Below are 21,263 nucleotides of genomic sequence, written 5' to 3'. Positions count from 1 at the left end.
GTCTACGACAATGAACAAACAAGGGTAAAATGAACAAAAAGAACACAGGAAACTCATGGGAGGAAAAAAAAAAATCTTTCAAATAGTGAGTGAGAGAATCAAAAGTAAAGACCACACAACATAAAACAAATATGTGAAAATGCATTGTTCACTTAAAAAAAAAAATCGGAATTTTTGTTTACAAAAAAGTTGATAATTTCTTTTAGCTCAGGAAAGTTTTTGCGAATATGGTCAAACATGATTTTTTAGCAGCAAATATTTTTTGAAAGCTAAACTACAACCCTTGCATATCTCTCTGTTAATAAATTCTCTTACACACACACAAACATCACAGTTGACTTCATTGGGATTACATATCATTCACCCAGCACTGCTCGTTATATAGTGTGCTTTGCTTCGCTTATACATCCTGAAATAGGTTTACCTAAGGAAAGTACACTGGTGAGAAGTGATGTGATAATTATTTGGTTTTCACTAATTTTTGAATTTCTTTTTGGGGTGGGGGGGAGCATGGAGGGGGGTAAAAGTAAGTAGCATTTAAAAGCTTATTTTAGAAAGCAAGCAGCAAGAAACCTGCAGCAGTTACATTTCAAATGAGAAAGTATCCAGAAAGGAAGTTGGGGGGATATTATATCTTATAACCATCATAATGCCACTACTAACCTAGATACAAAGGATGGGACTTGTTTCATCTGCTTTCTGCCACTGAAGAGGTAGTCACCTATTCTACATTAGTCTTCTAGTCTCTCTCTACAGTCAGAAGAGGGATGATCAGAGTGTAATTCAACCCATCCTCAGAGAAGTGTTTAAGATACCAGGGATGACTTTCCTTTGTACCTCTCTCACTACCTCAACAGAGACTAAATACCAGTCCCAGCCTCTGAGGTCCGCAATATCAGCCACAGCCCCTGTCTGGTCATATCCTTCATGCATTTGGATGATAAATCTTATCCTCCTCTTAATTTTAAACTTTTCATTTAGTTTCTACAAGGCTGTTGTATTTCCACCGGCATTCAAAAGGTCAAGAGGAAGTAACAACCAGTGCCTAAAGCCCATATAGGATTTTTCCCTTCACAGCACTCAGCAGTGGGAAAAGCTCTCCCCCAGCATGGGTTAAGTTACACTAGGAGATAATAAACAGAGATGCTTTTTCCATCACAGAAGTCAAAGTTCCAGACCTGCTGCCTTTGCTCGCAGGATTCCAGCATGCACCAGCTATAGGTTCCCAGCAACAACAGAACAGAAAACAAGCAAGCACTGAACCACATCACTTCACACTCTCTTCTTGCTTCCCTCCCATTTCCAGTCATCCTTTGCAAACAGCAGCAACAAAAGGAGTTACATATCAAAAGATACAGAAAGCTTTGCAGCAGGTGGTACTCGGCCACCTGTGTTAGCCTAAACCATCTGCCACATCGCTGGGAGGAAGGAAGGGAGCTGATTAACAGCTCAGACACAGACTGAAGAAAATGCAGGGGCTCTGGCTTATGTACTGGAGGACAGGGATTGATTCTTCTCTGCGTCAAGTCTTTACACTGTTCTGGTTGTACATCAAACCCTTCTCTCATGACCCTTTTTGCCTGCTCTAGTAATGATCCAGGAGCAGTTCAAAATGGGATTAGTATAAATGAGAATTAGCCCATAAGCCTGCAGTGGAAGTGGATTATTACTATAATCAGTTCCTTGATTAATGATCACTCAGTGTCTCACGCCTTATAATTACAGGAAGGAATCCTTGCTTCTGTTATAAAACAGCAATATCCCTTTCCTTCTGTGAATTTGTACTGGGGACAAAATGCACATCACCAATGATGGGAACAGTATAAAGATAACATAAAAGATGCAGTCCATGTTCCTAGTAGACTAATGTCTTTTTGAACTTAATCTGACAGCTTTCCAAGGCAATATTATGAACTCCACATTGCACAAAATCAGTCGCCTTTTCTTAACTCTGGGAATGTACAAGTAAAAAGCTGAGACAGATACTGAAATTAATCCGTAATTTAGAAGACAATCAGCAGCAACAACACCATCGCTGTTGAAATCAGTGCCTATTTAGCTGGCCACTCCTCCCTCTGTTTAAGCTAATTTACCTGGAAAGGGAAACAGGCAGGAAGAAGGAGAATATTCATGACAGGTGATCTTTGCTGGAAGATAGAGGTATGCATTTTCAGTTTTGTGACAAATTAGCAGCATTACTTCTCAGCTGCTAATTTCCAGGGTTTTCTGGTGGTCAGTGTACACTGTGGAAATGGAGGAGATAAGCTCACCCAGGTAGACTGAATGACAGGGAGCCCCTCAAGACCTTGCCTATGGGCAAGAAGATAGTCCAAGCTGAGCGATGGATGGTTGGCAATTTAAGAAACACGATTAGACCGGCACTGAACGTCACATGCAAGCGTAGTCTTACATCCCTAATTTTTGCAAAATTTTGGCTGAAAACTTTCTAAAATAGTTTCCCTCTCCTAACCTTCGCCCACACTGTTCCCTCTAGAAATAGGTCTTTGGTCTCAGACAGGACCTGGTTTTACACTAGACCTCAGTTCAGGATTCTTTTTGAAGACTAATGTATTTGCATGGAAAGAGATGGATTCCTTCACATTGGTTAATACATCTTCAATCTCTGACTACTGGAGAGACTTTATGAACCTTTAAAGTCCTGATTATAAAGAAGACAATTAAAAATAAAGACTTTCATTTCTTAATCTTAGTTACTCTATCAGGTTAATTCATGAGGACATTAGTCTCATCTTCATTCAGATGAGTCTGAGAGTTTGAAGTGGTATGTCTAAATTTTCACCCTTTCTAAAAATCACCAGTTTGTGAGGTTAGTTTGATTATCGACTTTAAATCATTGTGGGACATAATCTGTTTTCATCACTTATGAATTAATGTCTTTTCCCACATGTGGGTTTAAAGATACAGGTTTCCCTTCTCTTTTCCGCTGTGATGCTTCTTCCCATAATATCCAGTATTGTTCACAGTCACAGACCATGCAGTATTAAGTCTCATGAAAGGCAGGTGTAGATGTCCCTTCACACCCCAAACGCTGATGGATCACTATTGCACTGCCCCGCTTGCTAACAGCAAAACATTTTGTATGCACTTGCTATTCTGTATTCACATACTGTTCTGCATCATGGCTGGCTTATAAACTAAGATTGAACTGGTAGAAAAAATAAGTAAAGAAAAATAAATAAGGAAAACAAGACAAATGAGAACAACTTCCAATAAAATAACTCAGGACTTGAAAAAACAGCATCACACAGTGACCCTTCTTTCTCACTAAGGAACTACTAAATAACCCGCACTGGCACTCAGACCCTCCCTCCAGAAGTAGCTTCTCTTCACTGATGTTCCCAATGTTCCCACTCTAATTGCCCTCCTGCCTTCAGGTGATAATATATTTGCCAGTTTACTGCAACTGTGCTTTTGTTAACTTTATTAATCCTGCTCTTCCAAAGATGGTTTGTCATATGCAGTAATGAAAATATGCAGTCCATTACCTGGGAGATGATATCTACTTTTCATTCACCCCAAAATATGGATGAAATCACCATATCAATTCTCCACAATGCCAGCAAAAATGCCTCGGTGCTACACTCCCTAACTCAGAGAACTGTCTTTTTCTTTCATATTAATGTTAATGGTTTCTCTCTTAGGGATAAACACCTTAGTAATTTTCTCCTAAATGCAGGCACTGAAGCAATCTCATTGTTAACTACCTCTAAAACCCCCAACTGCATTTGGTTTATCATGCACCATACAATACTTTTCCCCCCTCCTCATTAGTATGCAAGAAAGAATAAAGCTAATTTTCACCTTTTAGCACAAATGCATCATAAATGGTAAAGGGAAAGAATTAATAGCTTGGTAATTACATTTTAGTAAACAGCAGAGGAAAAAAAAAAAAAGACAACAACCCACTAGTGAAGAGGTAATGACTGCAGCTGCAAGCAAGGGCTCGCCAGGGATTCAGACAAGCTCTTGTCAGCTTACACAGGGATTGCAGACTTGCCATCTTCCCCAGTGAGGCTTGTGCAGCCTTGCAGAAGTGAAGCAGGAGGCTGTGGAGTCAGACACCTCATTGCTCTGATAAATGACTGCAAATGATATTCTGGCTTGCATATATATTCTCTCATGATGACTTTGGTAACAAGTGTGCTTACCTTAAAAATTCCACAATATAGGTATTTCTTTTCCCTCCCCTGTGCCCTATTCATCACCAGAGATATAATTTGAGCTAAAAATCTGAAAAGGGGGGGGGGGGGGGGGGGGGAAGAAATAAACAATCTGCAGAGTGGCTATTTTAGACTTTTGTAGCATTTAATCAATTGTGTGCTCATTTCTGCCACTGAAATTTAGCTCAGTGTTTATCTGAGGGTTGTGCTCCCTGAGGACTACATAAATCATCACCAATACGAATGCAAAATAGCTATGTTATAACTGCACTGATTTTGTATTTCTTACAATATTATAATCTGGTATGACTCTGTCACACAAAAGGACTAAGTTGTCCTGTCCCTGTGACTTCCAGCATGAAGAAGAGCCCACCGTTCTTTTTTCTTTGCATTTGCACTGATGTTTCTGGTGCAGGCAAGATGACTAGGTAGTATTACATGGATTGGCATCTATACAGTCCTGCAACACCGCTCTCAGTGACCTTCTGGGGACTTGTGGGAACAGAGCCTTAGCAGGAACATGTGTCACCTCCCCTGTGAGTAGTTCACAAAATGTCTCTAAGGTACCTTCACATGCAATGCAGCTATCCCGCGCTAAGAGATGTTCAGTGGGACCAATTCTTCTCTAACAATTCAAACAAATGTTCAACTTTTTATGGAGTTAAACATCACTTCATACATTCAACATACACTGAAGATTTCATCTAGATCCATTACTAGGATATCTAGGCTTTAAAGCAAATCAGAAATAGCTTAACTGAAGCTAATTTACTTCCAGTGGGGTAAATGACACCCAGTGGAGTAAATGATACCAAGTTCCATTTTCATATCCATAGCGTCTATGTCTGCCTATAAAATGGGGGAATAGTTTTCATTTCTTTAGAAAAAAGCTGTGAGGACAAAGAGAGAGCTCCAAAACTGTAATCTTGAGGTGTCTAGGTTAGATCAAAAGATGCTGGAAGATGCTGAGTAGCTTCTGAGATATGCCAAGACTGTCCAATACAAGGACTGCTTATCTGCAAATTTGAAAGTTAGTGGAGTCTGACTTCTTCAGTTTGCTTCAAGGTGTTAGTCAGGTACCCCACTGTAAGGAAGAGAAGATCTGATTTCTTACACAGGTACAGCTGACGCAGCTACTGTTAAGCTTTTGAGGTTTTGTCTTTTTAAAAGAAAAGATCGCTCCCTGTCATGGTTTGTTTCACATCATCCCGCTGCTCTGATAGTGACATGGAACTCCTGTGGCAACAATTAATTCTCCTCAGCCATTAGGCACAAAATAAAAGGAGGCACAAAAATGCATGCAAGCTATGCAAGCTTGCTCCTATGGAAGCAAGAAAAATACATATCTGAAATATATCTAGTTTAAAAAAGAAAACAGAAAATGTTCCATATTTTCACTAATTATTGTCTTGAATTTCTACTTTGCTCTTCACTTCCTCTTTTAAAAATTTCGATAGATGTAATAACATTCTTCAGATTATAAAGGAGAGGTGACAAGCAAAGGAGTTCAAAATTTACTGAGGTTTACCTTTTCCTTTTTTTTTTTTATTGGTGGGGGCAGATGCCACTGCCAGGTTCTGGGGCAAAACTATCGGAACTTCAGCTGTGAAAGACGTCTTTTGTTTTTAGGCTTTTCCAGCCCCCTCCTGCTAGTGTGAAATGAAAATAACATCTTTAGAAAGCCTCTTCCAGCCAGATATCTCATGCAGTTTTGCAATTCAAAGGTTTGGATGATTCAGATAAGACTATGTAACTTTTTGCTCCCTTTTGGTTTTGCCTGGAGACACCACCGTTCAGTGTGTTGGTAGAGTGTCCAGCAGCTACAGAATAGCATAAAAGACAAATAAGTTTTGAAAATTACAGTTCTTTGGGACAACCCACTTTTCCTGAGAAGCACTAACACCCTGCTCTGCAAAAGACCCTTCTCTTGGTCATTTGTTACTGTCAGGTCAAGTGGCACCAGGCGGTGCTGTTACACATGCTTGTTTTCTTGGCATGCAAGCCAAGTTTTTAGTCCTGGAAATACCTTTTGATGTGAATTTTGTGAAAATTCATACAGGTAGAAAACAGTTCTCTGTCCACCAGAGTCCCTGGTCTGTGTAGAGCTGCTTGGTAACAAGTAGCTTTTGACAGAAAAACATCTGTAAAATGGAATTCCTAGTGAGATTATCTAGGAGATAGATAGATAGATAGATAGATAGATAGATAGATAGATAGAGAAATAAAGAAATCAGGACACACTTAGAGCATGTCCAATGTCTGCTGGAAGTAATGTCAAAAGGTTTCAGTGCCATTCAATAGTGGAAAGAAAAAGTATACAATGCAGTTTGTAATGTTAGAAGAAATGGCAAATTTACATAATCACAGCCTCGTGGAGGACCTGGATGAAGTTTAATCATATGGGATGGGTTTATATAGGAGTTTTCCAGACAATGTACACCAGAACACAAAAAAACCCCGAGGAACTACTACAAGGAAAGATGTGGAAAGAAGAAAAAAGGATTTTGCTACTTTTATCAGAATTTGTAATAAAGTATTTCCTTCTTTTAATTGTCCTTATTTTACTAAAAAAAAAAATAAATCTTTCAGCAGTATCACTGCATATTTATAAATTTTTGGAAGTTATTCGTTAAAGAGACAAAGAACAGCAAAAGAGAAAGTATTTCAAGAGAAAAAAGCAGAATTTATTGAAAAATAACAGACAACACTGGAAAGTTTTCCTCCACCTGCAATATGGAACCACTAGCATTGACTTTACTGAAGGGGAAAGGTGGCGAGGGGCAGGAAATCAGTATCACTAGACTCAATAAACCCTGATGTTCACCCTAAATGCCTGCTCCCTGCAACATCTTATTGCACCTGTTTGTCAGAAAGATAAATGCAGGCCTAGAAATACAAACTGATCCATCCTTTATTGCACCATGAGTCGTTCTTTGACAGGGACAGGAAAGGAAGTTGGGAATCTTAGTTGCTAGCTGCCTGTTCTTGCTAAACTAATATACTCTTTTTTGACAGTATATGCCTAGATCTTATCCCACTGAAGCCAAGGAATATTATGCCCATAATTTGAAGGAAATTGGAGTGAGGTCTGCAATTTCATCTATGATTTACTGGAACTGTTTTTTCACTCAATTTCTGTGCCAAATGGATGTTACTTCAAAATCTGTCCATTCCCAAATAAAATTACGTGGTCATGGGAGAGATTTTAGTTCTCCCTAGAAAGTACAGAACAGGTTGTCTTGAGAATCCACCAAATTTTCAGTACTAGGGTTTGACTTTCTAAGTATGTCACCACCAGCCTGTGAAACAACAATATATAAAGAAAATAAAATTAATGTTCTTCACCTAATACACTGTGTTGATGGTTGCTACGTAGTTCACTACCACTATGCTTTAAAAATAAAATGCATTTCATTTACTCACTACAGTACCTAGCAGAAAGTGCACTAAAATTATTTTCCTCTTAAAAGAACATGCTGTAAAGGCCCATTAAAATATAATTACTGCCAAAAAGGCATTTTACATTTCCTTGAGATAAGCTGCAGTAGTGTAGTTTGAAATTCAACTTCCATTGATTCAGGATTAGAGCAACATGTTTAGATAATAAGCAGAAGGATCTCAGATAACAGCCTGAGTGAGTCATTGGACTATAGTGTTTAGTCTTAGAAAGTGTGTTTATCTGAAGGGCTCTTGGGACTAATATGGTTCCTCTTCAAAGCTTGAAGCAGGGGGCAAAAATCATCGTCCTGGAGGTTGGCAGGATAAACATGTCCTGTGATTTGCTAGCAATTTGAGAGATGGATTTCACTACAGAGCTCACTGTTGTTGTCAGGTTGAAAAGTGTCTGCCTGGAAATGAATTCATGTGCACACAGCTCCAGACAAAGGAAAATCTCCCTGAAATGGCATGCCATCACATTTTAAGGCCAATTTTTCAAGTCTCTGACTCACACCTGGGAAATATACTGGTGCACTAAATTTATCATAAAAAGCTCACATTTTAACAAGCAAAAATTGGTGCAATGATCTTGAAATGTACTGTCCTACTGACAGGTACAGAAATCCATTTTTCTGCATATTTGCCTGCTTCGTGTCTGAAAACAAGTTTGCCTTTTCTGCATAGGGTCATCTCAGATTGTTTTTCGGTGAAGGGAATTCTGTCTGATGCTCTTTAACTTTCGGCACAAGGTCTAAACAGGGATGTTGGGTAATGTGTCATCAGGAGGAGAGCTGTGGCAAGAATAAAAGCTCTTGTGTCAGTCAACAGTTTATAAGTACAGCAGGAGAGATAGCTGCTGTGTGTGCTCCATGACGAGGAATTCAAATTAGGCTCCAGAAGTAGCAACATATTTTTAAGTTAGAAGAGAGTGTGAGAAAACGTAAATGAGTGAATAGGTTTCTATTACTCTGTGTGGAGGCTTTTTGTGCACGGTTGGAGCGGTTGGGCATTGTCTGTCTCTGAGAATAATTGTGAAGGGAATTGAACACAGAGTAAAAGACTTGAGGTCTGAATGTCCTTTCATTTGCACCCACAAGTTTCCTGGTAGTCAAAGAGTTTACACCAGTTTAAATCAAATATATGTAAAAGCAGATGAGGTTTATGACACATTGGGTAAGAAAAGGGAAACCCCAGAACTACCTCCTCCCCAACACCTCTCCCAACCTTAAGGGACAGAGAGAGGCACATGGGTGAATTTCAAGGGAAAGCTACTCAAAAAATGTCCCATGAACACAGTTGAACAAGGAAGCTCAAGCTATCTTTACAGATAATAGTTTGCATTTGCAGATTTCCATTAAGGTTTTATTATTTATCCCACATGCCAAATTGTAGCTAGCTTAGAGGGTTAAAAGCTAACTAAATAAAATTCCTCCTGAAGCTCAATCTCACATTTACTCTCTGTTTGTTCTTATTTGCTTTTTGGTTTTGTTTTAATTGAAATGTAGATGCAAAAAGAAAACTTGTACTTTAAGAAGAGAATTTCTAGTTAAAGAAGAGTCAAAGGCATCATTGATAGCTTCCTCTAGCAGCAAACATGAGGCTAAGGATACATGTCTTCTAGATTCCGTTGTGCCATTGAAAAAGAAAACCAACATCAATTTTTTGTTCCTTTCCTTCCTGCTGCACGCCATATTTTCAAGCCTTATGGTAGGAACTGCTCAAGTAAGTGCTGTTTATGACAATTTGACTACAAGCAGCTACATCGGCAATATCTGCTCTTGAAACTCTCTAAGGTAAACGTAACCTTATTCTGTCTGAAGTTGATTGCGGTGAGCAAAGACAGGCTACTCTGGTGGCAAGTGTAGCGGGTGGTGAAAAGCAGGGGTAGCCAGTTCAGTGAAGCAAAACTACTTACACTAGTCCTACATACATTAAGAATGTGCCTCCTGTTGTATCTTGTGGAAAAACAATACTGGAAGGGCACTAAAGGACAACTGATGATGTAGAAAATATGTATCCAGTCTTCATGGAACATCAGTCTGCTTCTTGAGAGGAACAATCTGTCATATTTAATGGTGTCTATGTATACGCATGAGAAGAGGAAGACCAATAACTAGGTGAGCAATGCCAATAGTTTATTCATGGTTTTGGTTTTCACTTTATTTGAATGTTTTTAACTTCAGAAAGTTGAGAACTGGAAATGTATTTCTGAAACACCATTTATGTTTTTGGTGCTCCAAACTGTATCTATCAGTTAAAATATCAAAGATTTTTGTCAAGTTTCAGGTGTGAAATCAGATGTGGATTTTTCACTCTGTACTTGACAATAAAGAACTATATTAGTTATTAATAAATCACAATATTTGGTTAGTGTTGAAATGTTCAATTACTGCATAGATACAGCAGGGAAAGGAGAAGCATATTTGGTGAAACGTGTTTGCTAGAAAAACAACAAAATACATCAACCTCAGTCAGTTTTTCTATTGGCTTCTTGTGTTTCCCAAATAGGGAAGAATTACAATTTTAGCTCCTTGATCTTCTGAGGTGATTAAAGTCATGATTCAAAGTTTATGATGAAGTATTTATGACTGTGAGGACACCCAGAAAGAAATGAGATTTCCACTACCTGATTTAGAAGCTGTAACAACATCTCTGCTTTAACATGAAACCCAGCGAGGTACCATCAGAGCATACCATCATCAGCATAACTGAGCGCTTTGGATTCTTTACCTTGAGTCACCAAAGTCACAGCAGGATTTCAATCTGAACTTCAGTGAGAGTAACATTTAGCCTTCTGTGAGGAAAGAGGCTATTTTAGCCATTGACTTCAATGGGACTTGGATTAGGTCTTGATTTATTCTGGAGCTGTGCAGTGTAGATAGAGAGGTAACAAATTCAAAGACATCTGCAAAGACAAGCAGCTAAATCCAGGATACTTAGAATGGACAGTTTCTGAAAAATAGGGACCTGGGAAAGTGGGAAGAGCACAGATACACTGAGACATGTTTCAGTGACAGTCTCCGCTGTAAGAACAGGGAAATTTAAAGCAGAGATTTTCTCATATCTATTCAAGTTGGATCATGAGGTGTAATAGATATCCCCAGGCTGGACAATGTCCCGGGCTGATGTATCTGCGGAGTGTCGTGCTACTGCCACAGGTCTCTGCTTGCTCCGAAATCTCTGCGCCACATTTCATTATGTGGTTATTACATGTGGGAAATTATTCCTAAAAAATGAACATGACTGACAAAAGATGAGCTTTGTTTAAATTGGAAAACATAATATTTTCAGTTACTTTAAAGGCCAGTGCATAAGGATGTTTTTTCCTTTTTCCTGAATCTGAAAAAATTTTTTCCTGAAAAAAATTTCAAAGGGATTGAAGATTGTGCTCCAATTTTTTTTTTTCATTTTAAAAGAAGCTGACAGAAAATCAAATACCATTTAAAAAATACTTGTTCTAATAAAAACCCAGAAGAAATAGAGGCTTTGATTTTGGTGGGGGCTTAGGAAGAGAAGGAAACTCTCGATATCTGATTCTCTTATTTTTTTATCAACAACACAAACTTTTATGTTTCTAGTAACAAAAACAAATGGAAAAAAACAAGGTAGAAGTAATTGTTCCTCTAGGTTTTTACAACATGTTACTCCCCAGCTCAAAATAAAAGCACACTATGCATTTTTCTTTCGTTCATCATCCATTCTTTGCTTTGATTTTAAGCTGCTTTATTTTCTTTGTATAAATCATATTTGCGTTACTGATGCAAGTTTAGGATCAGGTAGCTCATCTTCTCTACATGGGTTTGTAAGCAGGAGGACGAGGCAAGAAGCATTGTACCTATTATAACCTCTTCTATGGTTTGCAGAGTTTAACTTCTGCACTCTCTCAGAGTCTCCACAGCAAATTAGGAAAACACCTATGAAGATAAATAAATCCTGTATAGCACTTTGCTCTCCTTTCCATTAGCAAAAAGCTGGACACATAAACTCTGATTCATCATTTCTCTTCAGTTCTGGGTAAGAAAGTATTTTACTTTTTAGCATTTTAACTCTACAAAATAGGACTAAAGGGAATTTAGGAGTAGAATGAAGTAGATGTGGACAGTGAACTATATTAAAGGATAACACAAGAGGTCCCTAACACATAAAGCCTTACAAAACTAAATAGCTGGAGATATAATTTCCCTAATGAGTGTGTAATAATGATGATATAAAGCTGAAGTTACTAGTCTCAGACTTCCTGAGTGAGCACAGAAGATATTGCTTCCTCTTCTCCAAGAGAAGTACAGGTATTTTCAGACATATTGAGCAGCAACTATGATGTTCCGTCTTTCGCCCAGTCAAATCATTGCTGAAGCTATGCTAGGACTATTATGCAGAAGCAGCTTATTGGGCCTGTTATAATAATAAATTCTAGGTCAATTAAATTCACAGCTTTGGAGACATGCCTTGAAATTTAGCTTAAATTTTCTGGGGAATCAAACACTTTCATGGGAGACAGCAGCAAGTCACTGGTTAACTGCTAAGACTGTATAATTATGGGTCAAGGAAGAATAATTCAGGGCATCTTTTGATTCCCTTAACTGGGTTGAGTTCACTTTGAAATTGGCCTATATTTCATTCACATGTAAAACTCACACCACAATCCCCCTGAATGACATTCAACTTACACAACTTGATGCTATTCTAATTCCTGGCAGCAGACTGCATTTCCCACCATTTGCAGTGCCCAGCTAAGGTGCGTTCAGATGTTTGGGAAGCTGAGATCAAGGTTTCCAGGCTTATACTTACTAAATCTTTTTTTGTTTGTTTGTTTTAAGGATCCACTGTCCTTGTTGACTCACTCATTCTTGTACAAGGTGCACACACACTATCGAAACTCATGAAACTATCACAGCCTTCAAACCGAACCTGACGCATACCTCAGGAAAAGATCAACCAGCTGCAACATTTTGATTGAACAATAAAAATGTTTTGAGATGGAAAGGGGCTGAACTGAGTCAGGTAGAAGGAATTCTTGCATTTAACTCCTTCTTTGGCCTTACTGTATGTGAAATTTAATTCCCTGACTGATGCTCACACATGCATATACACGTTATACGTACACTGTGTGTTAGTTTTGGCATTAAGATCTTTTCCTTTTGGGTGAGCATTTGATGTTTAAATATAATGTGGGGAGGAGAAGAATGGGAACAAAATACTTGATCTACAAGTAGATCAGAAGATTCCTGTAATATATAGAAAAGCAGGAACGATAAACACATAAGACAAACCAACAACGGCATTTATTCATTCCACGATCGTGATAGATGTTTCTATAACAAGAGAAAAAGAAACAAACAGCTTTTTATTTTCTACTCGATTAAATTTGTCTGTCTCTTCTGGTCAGATTTTGAAGTTACACTATGCCAATGAAACACTCCCTTAATCTTTTCCTTTGTTAATTCCTCAATGTTATTCTACCACTGCTTCCTTTATGTTTGAATAGGGAAGCTTGTTTCTAGCTCTGTGACCCATATATCTGAGGTTAAAATCTTTGGGTTTATCTCTGATTGAATGGTTCACATTGGGAAACTACTTACCTGTCCAGCAGTGTCTAGAATGTCCAAATAGGCCGGTTCATCATCAATTCGGACTTGAGTTTTATAGGCATCCTCTGAAAAACACAGTGCAGTACAACTAAGGATAGGAGTGACTCAGAGAATGGAAAATAAAATAGCTTTGCTAGTTTGGAGTAGGCTTTTCAAAAGTTCTCCAGCCTGACCTAGCTTTGCTTTCTTTCAAGTCAAAAAGATACTTTCTGAAACCCTACCATCACTGCAAAGTATTAGCAAAAGGGAATGAACTAGTCTTTTTCTATTACACTACCTCAAAATATTAAAGAAGGAAATTAGCCTCTCTTTAAAAGGATAGCACAGACCATAGGTGTTGTTTAAGTCACAAAGCTTCACAGGTGTGCTGGTGCTATGCAGCAGAGTGGTTTTTACTTACCACAATCACACTTCCACAGAGCTTTTGCAGCAAATAATTTCAAGCTAAAGATTGTCTAAATTGCTGGGATAGTCTCCCTGTGGCTGAAGTGGGCTTCTGGCTCAGATACGTCAGAGCAATTAATTAGACCTCTGTATATCTCTGGAGAGGATGGAAATGGATTTTTTAAAATAAATTCTGTAATCAGTGTCCTCACACTCATCATGGCTGGAGGTGGAGGAGGAAAAAACTGTGCTTGGTGTACCGTTCCCTTAGCTCATGATTTTGTCAACCTAAATTTGGAAGGAGAAAAATGAAAAAGGTGAACTACTATTTGCATAAACTGTTTTTCTCACATTTCAATTTCATTCCCCTCTCAACATTTGTACTTTCTTCCTAAGGTTAAACAGAGCTTAGATACCAGACCATGTTTATTCTTGAAATAGTCTTGGAAATTATCTATGTTGTGTAATTAAACAATAATGCAGAGCACCCTGAGTGGTTTCGGTGACTGATATTATGCTTTGGCTGTGCATTGAGGCGTGAAGACAAGACAAGTGCATTTAATGCAACTGAGAAATGTCATTAATCATCATGAGCATATGGCTGGCCCTGTCCAAAGGCTTAATCCTGTAAGCCCTGGCTGTCACACACCTTCAGGACTAGGCTTTGAATAACTATTGAGATAATATTGGGATTATAATATGAGATTGTACTGCAGGTAGCTGGAATTCTCACAACATTCCGATTTCTGTCCTATTATATATCTTGCATTATATGACACTTTATAAAAGCATGTAAAAACCTGTTTTCTACCTACACAAAGGAAAAACTAAAGCATTTGGATATGAAGGATTCTGGATGGCCTTAACTCAGCCCACTCCTGCGCAGTCAGTGGCAAGCTATCTTTAATGACATAATCACATCTAGTAATTTCCATGACTCTCCTGTTTCTTTTAGGCCTCAGTTCAGCAAATTACTTAAGCACATGCCTTGCTTTAAACAAATACCTAGTCCCATTGATATTAGGATGACCCAGAGGCTTAATTAATTGTATGATACATTGCCTTGCTGAGAAAGCCAGAGCACTCCAACCAGCACATGTTTCAGTCAATAAATCTCTTTCCAGGGATTGCTGAATAGGAAACTCCATGCCAAAGAGGGAGCATATAGAGTGAATTAGGCTGCTTACAGTTTAAGTAATCAATTATGGCACAATGATACGTGCAGTAGATTTTTTTTCTTTTTTTATTTTTTCTTAACTAAAAATGGAAAACAAAATATGAAAATATGTAAAATCAAATATGGTATTTCCTTCGTATGAATTCTATTAAGACTATAAATTATTATTGATATATTTCCATGCAGGTGGGTGCCCATTTGCGTTACGTTCATGCATACATAATTAACATAGGACTTGCATAAATTTAGCTTGCACTCTTGGCTCCACAGCTGGATACTCTAAAGCCAATATGCCATGGTCCTATTTCTCTCTTCAGTTATACCAATGTGAGTTTTAACGCAGTAGCCTTAAAACAGTTAATGCAGAGAGACATTTGCATACTTAAATTCAACTTGGATAAAAATGAAGCTGGAACCTAGATAAATCGTGTCTTATTTGCTAAGGAAATGAATTAAGAGTTCAAAGTTAGCTATAACTAAAAGACCCACTGGCCCCTGAATATAAGGCATAGCTTTCAGTAAGTAAATGTAAGACATCTACATCTAAGACCCTGCTGAGTTACTCCAGGTGTACCCCGCTATCATGCCTCTGTAATCAGTACAGTTTCAACTGTTAAAATCTGGAACCACGCTATGGTTATAACTCTTTTACTTTGCAAAGATAACACTGAGTGTATAAACCCTTTGCGTTATTTTCATTCATTTTTTTTTCTTAAACTACTGACCTTAAAGCACTTCACAAAGATGTGCCAGAATCACTGTCCTGTTTTCATTCTTAATATATGCTTACGTCTTCTGTTGGTGGTAGTGAAACATACTCAGCTGAGCATTTACCAAGCACATGAATCTAAATGGTTTTCTAGGCGATTGTATTTGGAAGATGCTTTTTATTTGCAGAATTTGCCTTTGCCCCAAGAAATGTAGAGATGTAACAGGAAGGAGATTTTACTTTCCTTTATAACATTCTCTCTCTGCATATATATGTGCAAAGCAGGATAGTACAGATAATTTAGAAAAGCTTAAAAATATCCTCAACTCAGGTATTCTCAACCTGTATTTGAATGGAAAATAGATGGGAGATTTAACACCTACTTTTCTTATGGCACTTATTTAAAGGGAAGTCCTAAAGCCCGCAGTTATCAAGGGAATAGCTCTCTTGAGCTGACACCCTCATACCAGAGATCACGTCATAACACCCACTTGTGACCTATCGGCTTCTTAATGCTCAAACACAACCAGCCTTTTGAGAGGCACTGTATTTCCATTTATCCTGCGTATTCACTGATCTCCTGGGCTACAGTGAATTTTCCAGTGCAGGAGGTAGAAGGAAGATGCATAACTTGAAAACCATGTTTCCTACCTCATGTCGTATGGACCAGGAAGACAAGCTAAGAGTAGAAGAGCTGTACCATTTAGTGCTGGTCTACAATTACTACTTTTAAACAGGGATTTCATCTCAGGAAGTAATGGAAATAGAGCTCAGTGAGGGTTTACATAGACAAACATCTTTATTTTACTCAGTAAAATACTACGGAGCACAGGCATTAACCTGGAAAGAAACAACCTCTTAGACATCAAGAGTTAGTTATATATGTATGTTGGACCCAGTTAACATATTTTTGTTTTATTAGCAGCTATAATGCTAAGCAGAAACCCTGGAGTCTTTGCATGCTTCCTAAATGATTTCAAAAGGGACTAATAGGTGACTAGTCTTTTTAGTCCAGGAGACACTACACATCATGGTCACATTAAGGAAAAAGAAACCCTGAGATCTGAGAGGACCGTGCTGTTTACATGTGGACAGAGAAGAACAGAAGTGAAGAGGTTCCGCTGAAATAGCATCTGAGTGTATATAAAACAAAGCAGAAAAATATTCATCAGGAGCACTGGTAAACTCACTGTCTAATCTCCTCTCTTTAAAAATTATTCACATTTTTACAAATGCTGTCTGGTATGTTTACACTGTTTACAATGCTCGAGTACTTTACATTTTCTTTCACCTAATTAATTTATAATACTAATATAATGCCCCCTTTTAAAGTTAATTGGGAGCTGCTAAGCCACGTGTATCTGGATTTTACATCTTACAGCTCTAAGGACTGATATTTATTAAAAGGCCTAACTCCGGCTGCCATTTCAGTAAAGCATTAAGATAAGGTACAAAAAAGCGATGAGAATAATAATCAGACATCAGACAATAAATCAGACAATAACTGTATTTCTTATATTAAGTTCAGTATTAGTCTTTTTCCGTGAGGCTAACTGTAAGGTGCCAGCTTTTGGTTTAGGTAAAATGCAGCAGAAAGATAGGGTATTATAAGAAAAAATTGTGGATGGAGTTTATTGTTATTGCTGTGAGATACAACCACGATTCAAACACAGACCACAAGAATGAGCATTTTGTAGGTACTAAAGAGAAAAATTAAATAAAAACTCCTGCATCCTTACAATGTGTGTAACACTGGAACATATGAATATATGAACTGGATAGTTAAAATATCTGGTAAAATTTAATTTTTAAAGAGAATTATTCTTTTTTTTTTCCCATATAGAATATGGTCTTCTTTAAGAATTTTATTTCCTACAAACATTAAAAATAAAAATCAAAATACATAAAAATTTTGGCTTACAAAATTATACTACTTGGCTTGAATTATCACTGACCTTTTACTGTTTTCCAGGGTGGCAAAAAACCAAATAGAGGTCCAACTGTTTTCTGAATGACACCTATTCTGTTTTATTATTAATTCTTTCCTCCTTTACTGAATATTTCATTTAAACCAAGAAATTTTTTTTTTTTCAAAAGGCACTTTTTAACTTTTTTTTCTTAATTGTTTGATTGTCCTTTGCGGTATTATGAAAGAAAAGAAAAAATTCTTCCTTAAGTCTTTTCTTATCTGGCTTTTGTTTTGTAAAATGAATACATCCTCTTTTTTCAGCTTTCCTTTTTTAATAGGCTATCATTCTGCAGACAGAAGTACAATAATTAATGCAAGGTTGGGTTGCGATCCGTTATCTTAGCACTGGAGAAGCTAGATTCATAAAAAATATATCAAAGCGCTTTTTCAGCTATGAGCAGGTAACTGCTTCATGACAAATAGATTTGGACGGTGTACAATTTAAAGGGGAATTGGAATGGGCTTTTCATCGGCATTACAGACATGTTCCAGTCCCTGAAATGTAGGTCAGCTGCTTTTTTCTTCCATTTGTTAATTCTGCTTATATTCTTTCTAAATAAATATTATCTCTTCTTCTCTGTCTTGTACACTATGAATTACAGTTAAAACAGATTATTCCATATATAGATGAGCCAAAATATATTTTATTTGGCTAAGGAGGTGCCAAACCAGCAGAGGGAAGTCCAAGCTCAGTCAGCCACACCTGGAGTTCTGCCTCTTGTTGTTCTCCCTGTGTGCCAAAAAGACAGCAGGAGACCCAGCTCTTCATGTGCTTAGATTATCTGCTACCTATGCATTTTAATCCAGAGATGCTCCTGAATGTAGGGTGATCATGAGTCTTTGGCTGGATAAGTGCTGTTTTTATTTACAAGGAGTTTTTAAATAAAAGGAGAGTGGATGAACAGGGACTTAAACCCCTGTACCAACTACTACACATAAACTCCTTCTATTTGAGATAAAAAGATGCATGTCATAGGAATTGCCCATCAAAATACATTGGTTTTACAACTTCCCTTAGCATATAATTATTTTCCTGGAGTATGAGTGTTTTACAATTTGGGTGAGCATTGCTATCAGCATTTTGCAGACAAGGACACCAAGTCACAGAGGTTGCCTTCCTATGAGCTATGCACACATGATAAGCAATTAATGGCTTAGGATGGTAGAACTGAGAGATTTGATTGCCTTGTATTCTGTAAATACTCATGTAGACAGCAGGATCCTTTAAAATAAGGCAAGTAGGAAAATTAGTACTAGACTAGTAGCTAGGATACTTAAATATCCTATTTCCAGTTCTGCCTAGTGTTACATAATTCTACATTATACCAGCAATTAAGAATACTTCAGATTACTCTTTCCAGTGCTGCTGCTTTTTATTTCTCAGCATTGAACTGCGTTTGCCATTATGCTGTCATTTATTTAGCTTTGTCAGGTCTTTGTCAGATCTTTCGGGTTTTGCTCAGCTTTGTGTTAACAGCAGAAGTTGCCTGCTCCCGCCCATACAAGTGATGGCAACAGACAACATCATTCTAGGAAGAAGAATCTTGTGAATGGTTTGCAGGACAGAGAAAAAATGACCGCTGCCTTTCCAAACCCACAGATATAAACTCTTTCTTCAGCAACTACACACTGAGTATCTCTGCTGTTTCTGTGAAAGAGAAGCAGGTAAGTAATGCAGCATTTAATGCAGATAGTAATACGTCTCTGTTAGCCTTATTCTTATAAAAAGACTATAGTGTAGGCCTTGAGAAAATTAAAATAATCTGAGAAAAAACAAAGCATTAGTCATGTTAAGTGCTTATTGTAAAAGGAATTCATACATTTATTCATTATACATTCAGTTGCATGATGAGAAATACAGCACTTTCTATCTTTCAGTTTTCATTTTCGCATTCAAATTACCATAAACATATTTTCAGATAAGATATTAAACCAAGGCCTTGGCCACATATGTCTTCAGAAAAGATTCTGTAATGTTGTTTTCAAATGGCCTTGCTAAATTCAAATGCATACTACTGTTGTACATTCCAACTCTCCTTATCAATTTCAATTGAAGATGCAATTCTTTGTTTCCTTTATTTAGCCTTTGTTCAGTGTTATGACATGCTCTTAACTAACTACTGTGTTCTGCTTTAGAGGTTCCTGTATCTTCAGTGGCACATAAAAACAAATCCTTGAGTGTTCGTAAGATGATTCATGATTCCAAGGAGTAAAGATGCAAATAGAAATACAGCAAGGTACTTCTATTCTCTACATCTGAAAACAAAAGAGCAGAACAACTCATAACTTTTAATTGATTTTGTCCTACCGAAATAAGCAGTGCTAATATCCTCAGTGGAAAGCAGAAGCATAACTAGACTATGCCCAGACCCTCAAATAAACCTCTGCACTTAATCCTGTTACCATCAATGAAAAGTTGTGCCTAAATACCTGGAGGGGGCCAGGGCCTAAATTACCTGTTGGACATCCAGAATCATTGCAGCATAACAAAGGTTTGAGTTTAGTCCCAGTAAGTCCCATGCAGCCTGACTGTTTGTTATTAGTAGTTTTTAACTGAGCCCTCTTCATTGTCATACTCTCGTCTCACTCCTTTAACTTAGGCTCTGGCTGCCATTGACTGTACTCTGTCTGCATCTGGTTTCAATAATAAAACTAAAAGCTTCCTCAGCCTAATGGGTATGCTGTTTGGTTCTCACCTCACCACAGTGCTCCTCTTCTAATGCCATTATGTATCTGTCTTAAAACAGCTGCTCTGAAATTAAGTTTCTCCCTCTTGTTGGGCTGCCTAATGTTTCAGATCTGTGCTCTGCAGGGCAAGACTGATAACACACAGCTGCTGAAGGAGCCTGATTGATTTTCAGCATTGGGTACTCACACGGCAGCTTTCTCGGTGACCTGAAATGCACTCGGTGCCTTCCAAATGGGGAAATGGAATATCCATTGCACCTTCTATCTTCTTCTTTTTTTTTTTTTTTCTTTCTGTTGCACCTACAGATATGTACAAGCACCTCTTCTTCAATGTCAGCTTGCAGTTTCATTACTGTGGTACCCTTTCATTCTCTGCTGAAAAGCAGGGGAAGCACAAGCAACTTAATCTCACTTAGTCTGTGGTCAGCACAAAAAAGAAGTGTTATCTGTGCTCTAAAAGGTTTTGTGTGAACAGAAATCTGAGTAAGTTGAACTTTGAGTCGGTTAAATTTGGTTTGTCTTCTCCCTTTGGGTCCTTGTTATCATGATGTTTACTAACAAAACAGTTGGAAGAGGAGACAATGGCCTGGGTGGCTGTCAAGAAGAACCAGAATTAAAAGTGATTTTGTTGCACAGTGTTGCATGGGAGAAGTTTTCATCTACACGTACTCATCAAGAAGGAGACAAAGACAATGTACAACAGAAAATTCAAGGTAAGATATCCACTTTCAGGCAAAGAAGGTCAAAAATGTCAGACCTAAGTGGCCGGCAAGGCAAACTCATTGCTACATTCTCTGGTCGTACAGCACCTTGCACACAGTCAGATGTGTGTCATCAGGGCTCAAATTTTTTATATGGGGCAAATAGATTATAACAGTATATGTGAGCATAACACCTTCTGTCTGCACTCATCGTAGCAAATGCTGCACAGAAATCAATCAAAGCCATCCACCATTTATAACAACACTGACTGAAGGAAACACCTCCAGTACTACCTGCCCTCCTTATTGTGAACTTTTTCACACTGTGGACTTGGATGCCTCATAGTTGTTTTAGTTCAGTTCTGACTCAATATTCTGATGCAACAAGTCAACAGATCCTTCTACACCAAGTACTGATATTTATCCAT

At 37.9% G+C, this 21,263-nt stretch overlaps 1 protein-coding gene across 1 annotated transcript in view; it reads right to left on the bottom strand.

The window, feature by feature from the left end:
• Nucleotides 1–21,263, bottom strand: part of RIT2 (Ras like without CAAX 2) — a 180,207-nt gene that overhangs the window by 90,305 nt on the left and 68,639 nt on the right. The window contains exon 3 of the mRNA XM_059834121.1: nucleotides 13,199–13,272. Within this exon, the coding sequence (XP_059690104.1) occupies nucleotides 13,199–13,272 (74 nt within the window). The remainder of the gene's footprint in view (nucleotides 1–13,198; nucleotides 13,273–21,263) is intronic.

Source organism: Gavia stellata, chromosome Z, assembly GCF_030936135.1.
Source record: "Gavia stellata isolate bGavSte3 chromosome Z, bGavSte3.hap2, whole genome shotgun sequence".
Classification (NCBI taxonomy): Eukaryota; Metazoa; Chordata; class Aves; order Gaviiformes; family Gaviidae; genus Gavia; species Gavia stellata.
This window is presented reverse-complemented; position numbering and strand designations above follow the sequence as displayed.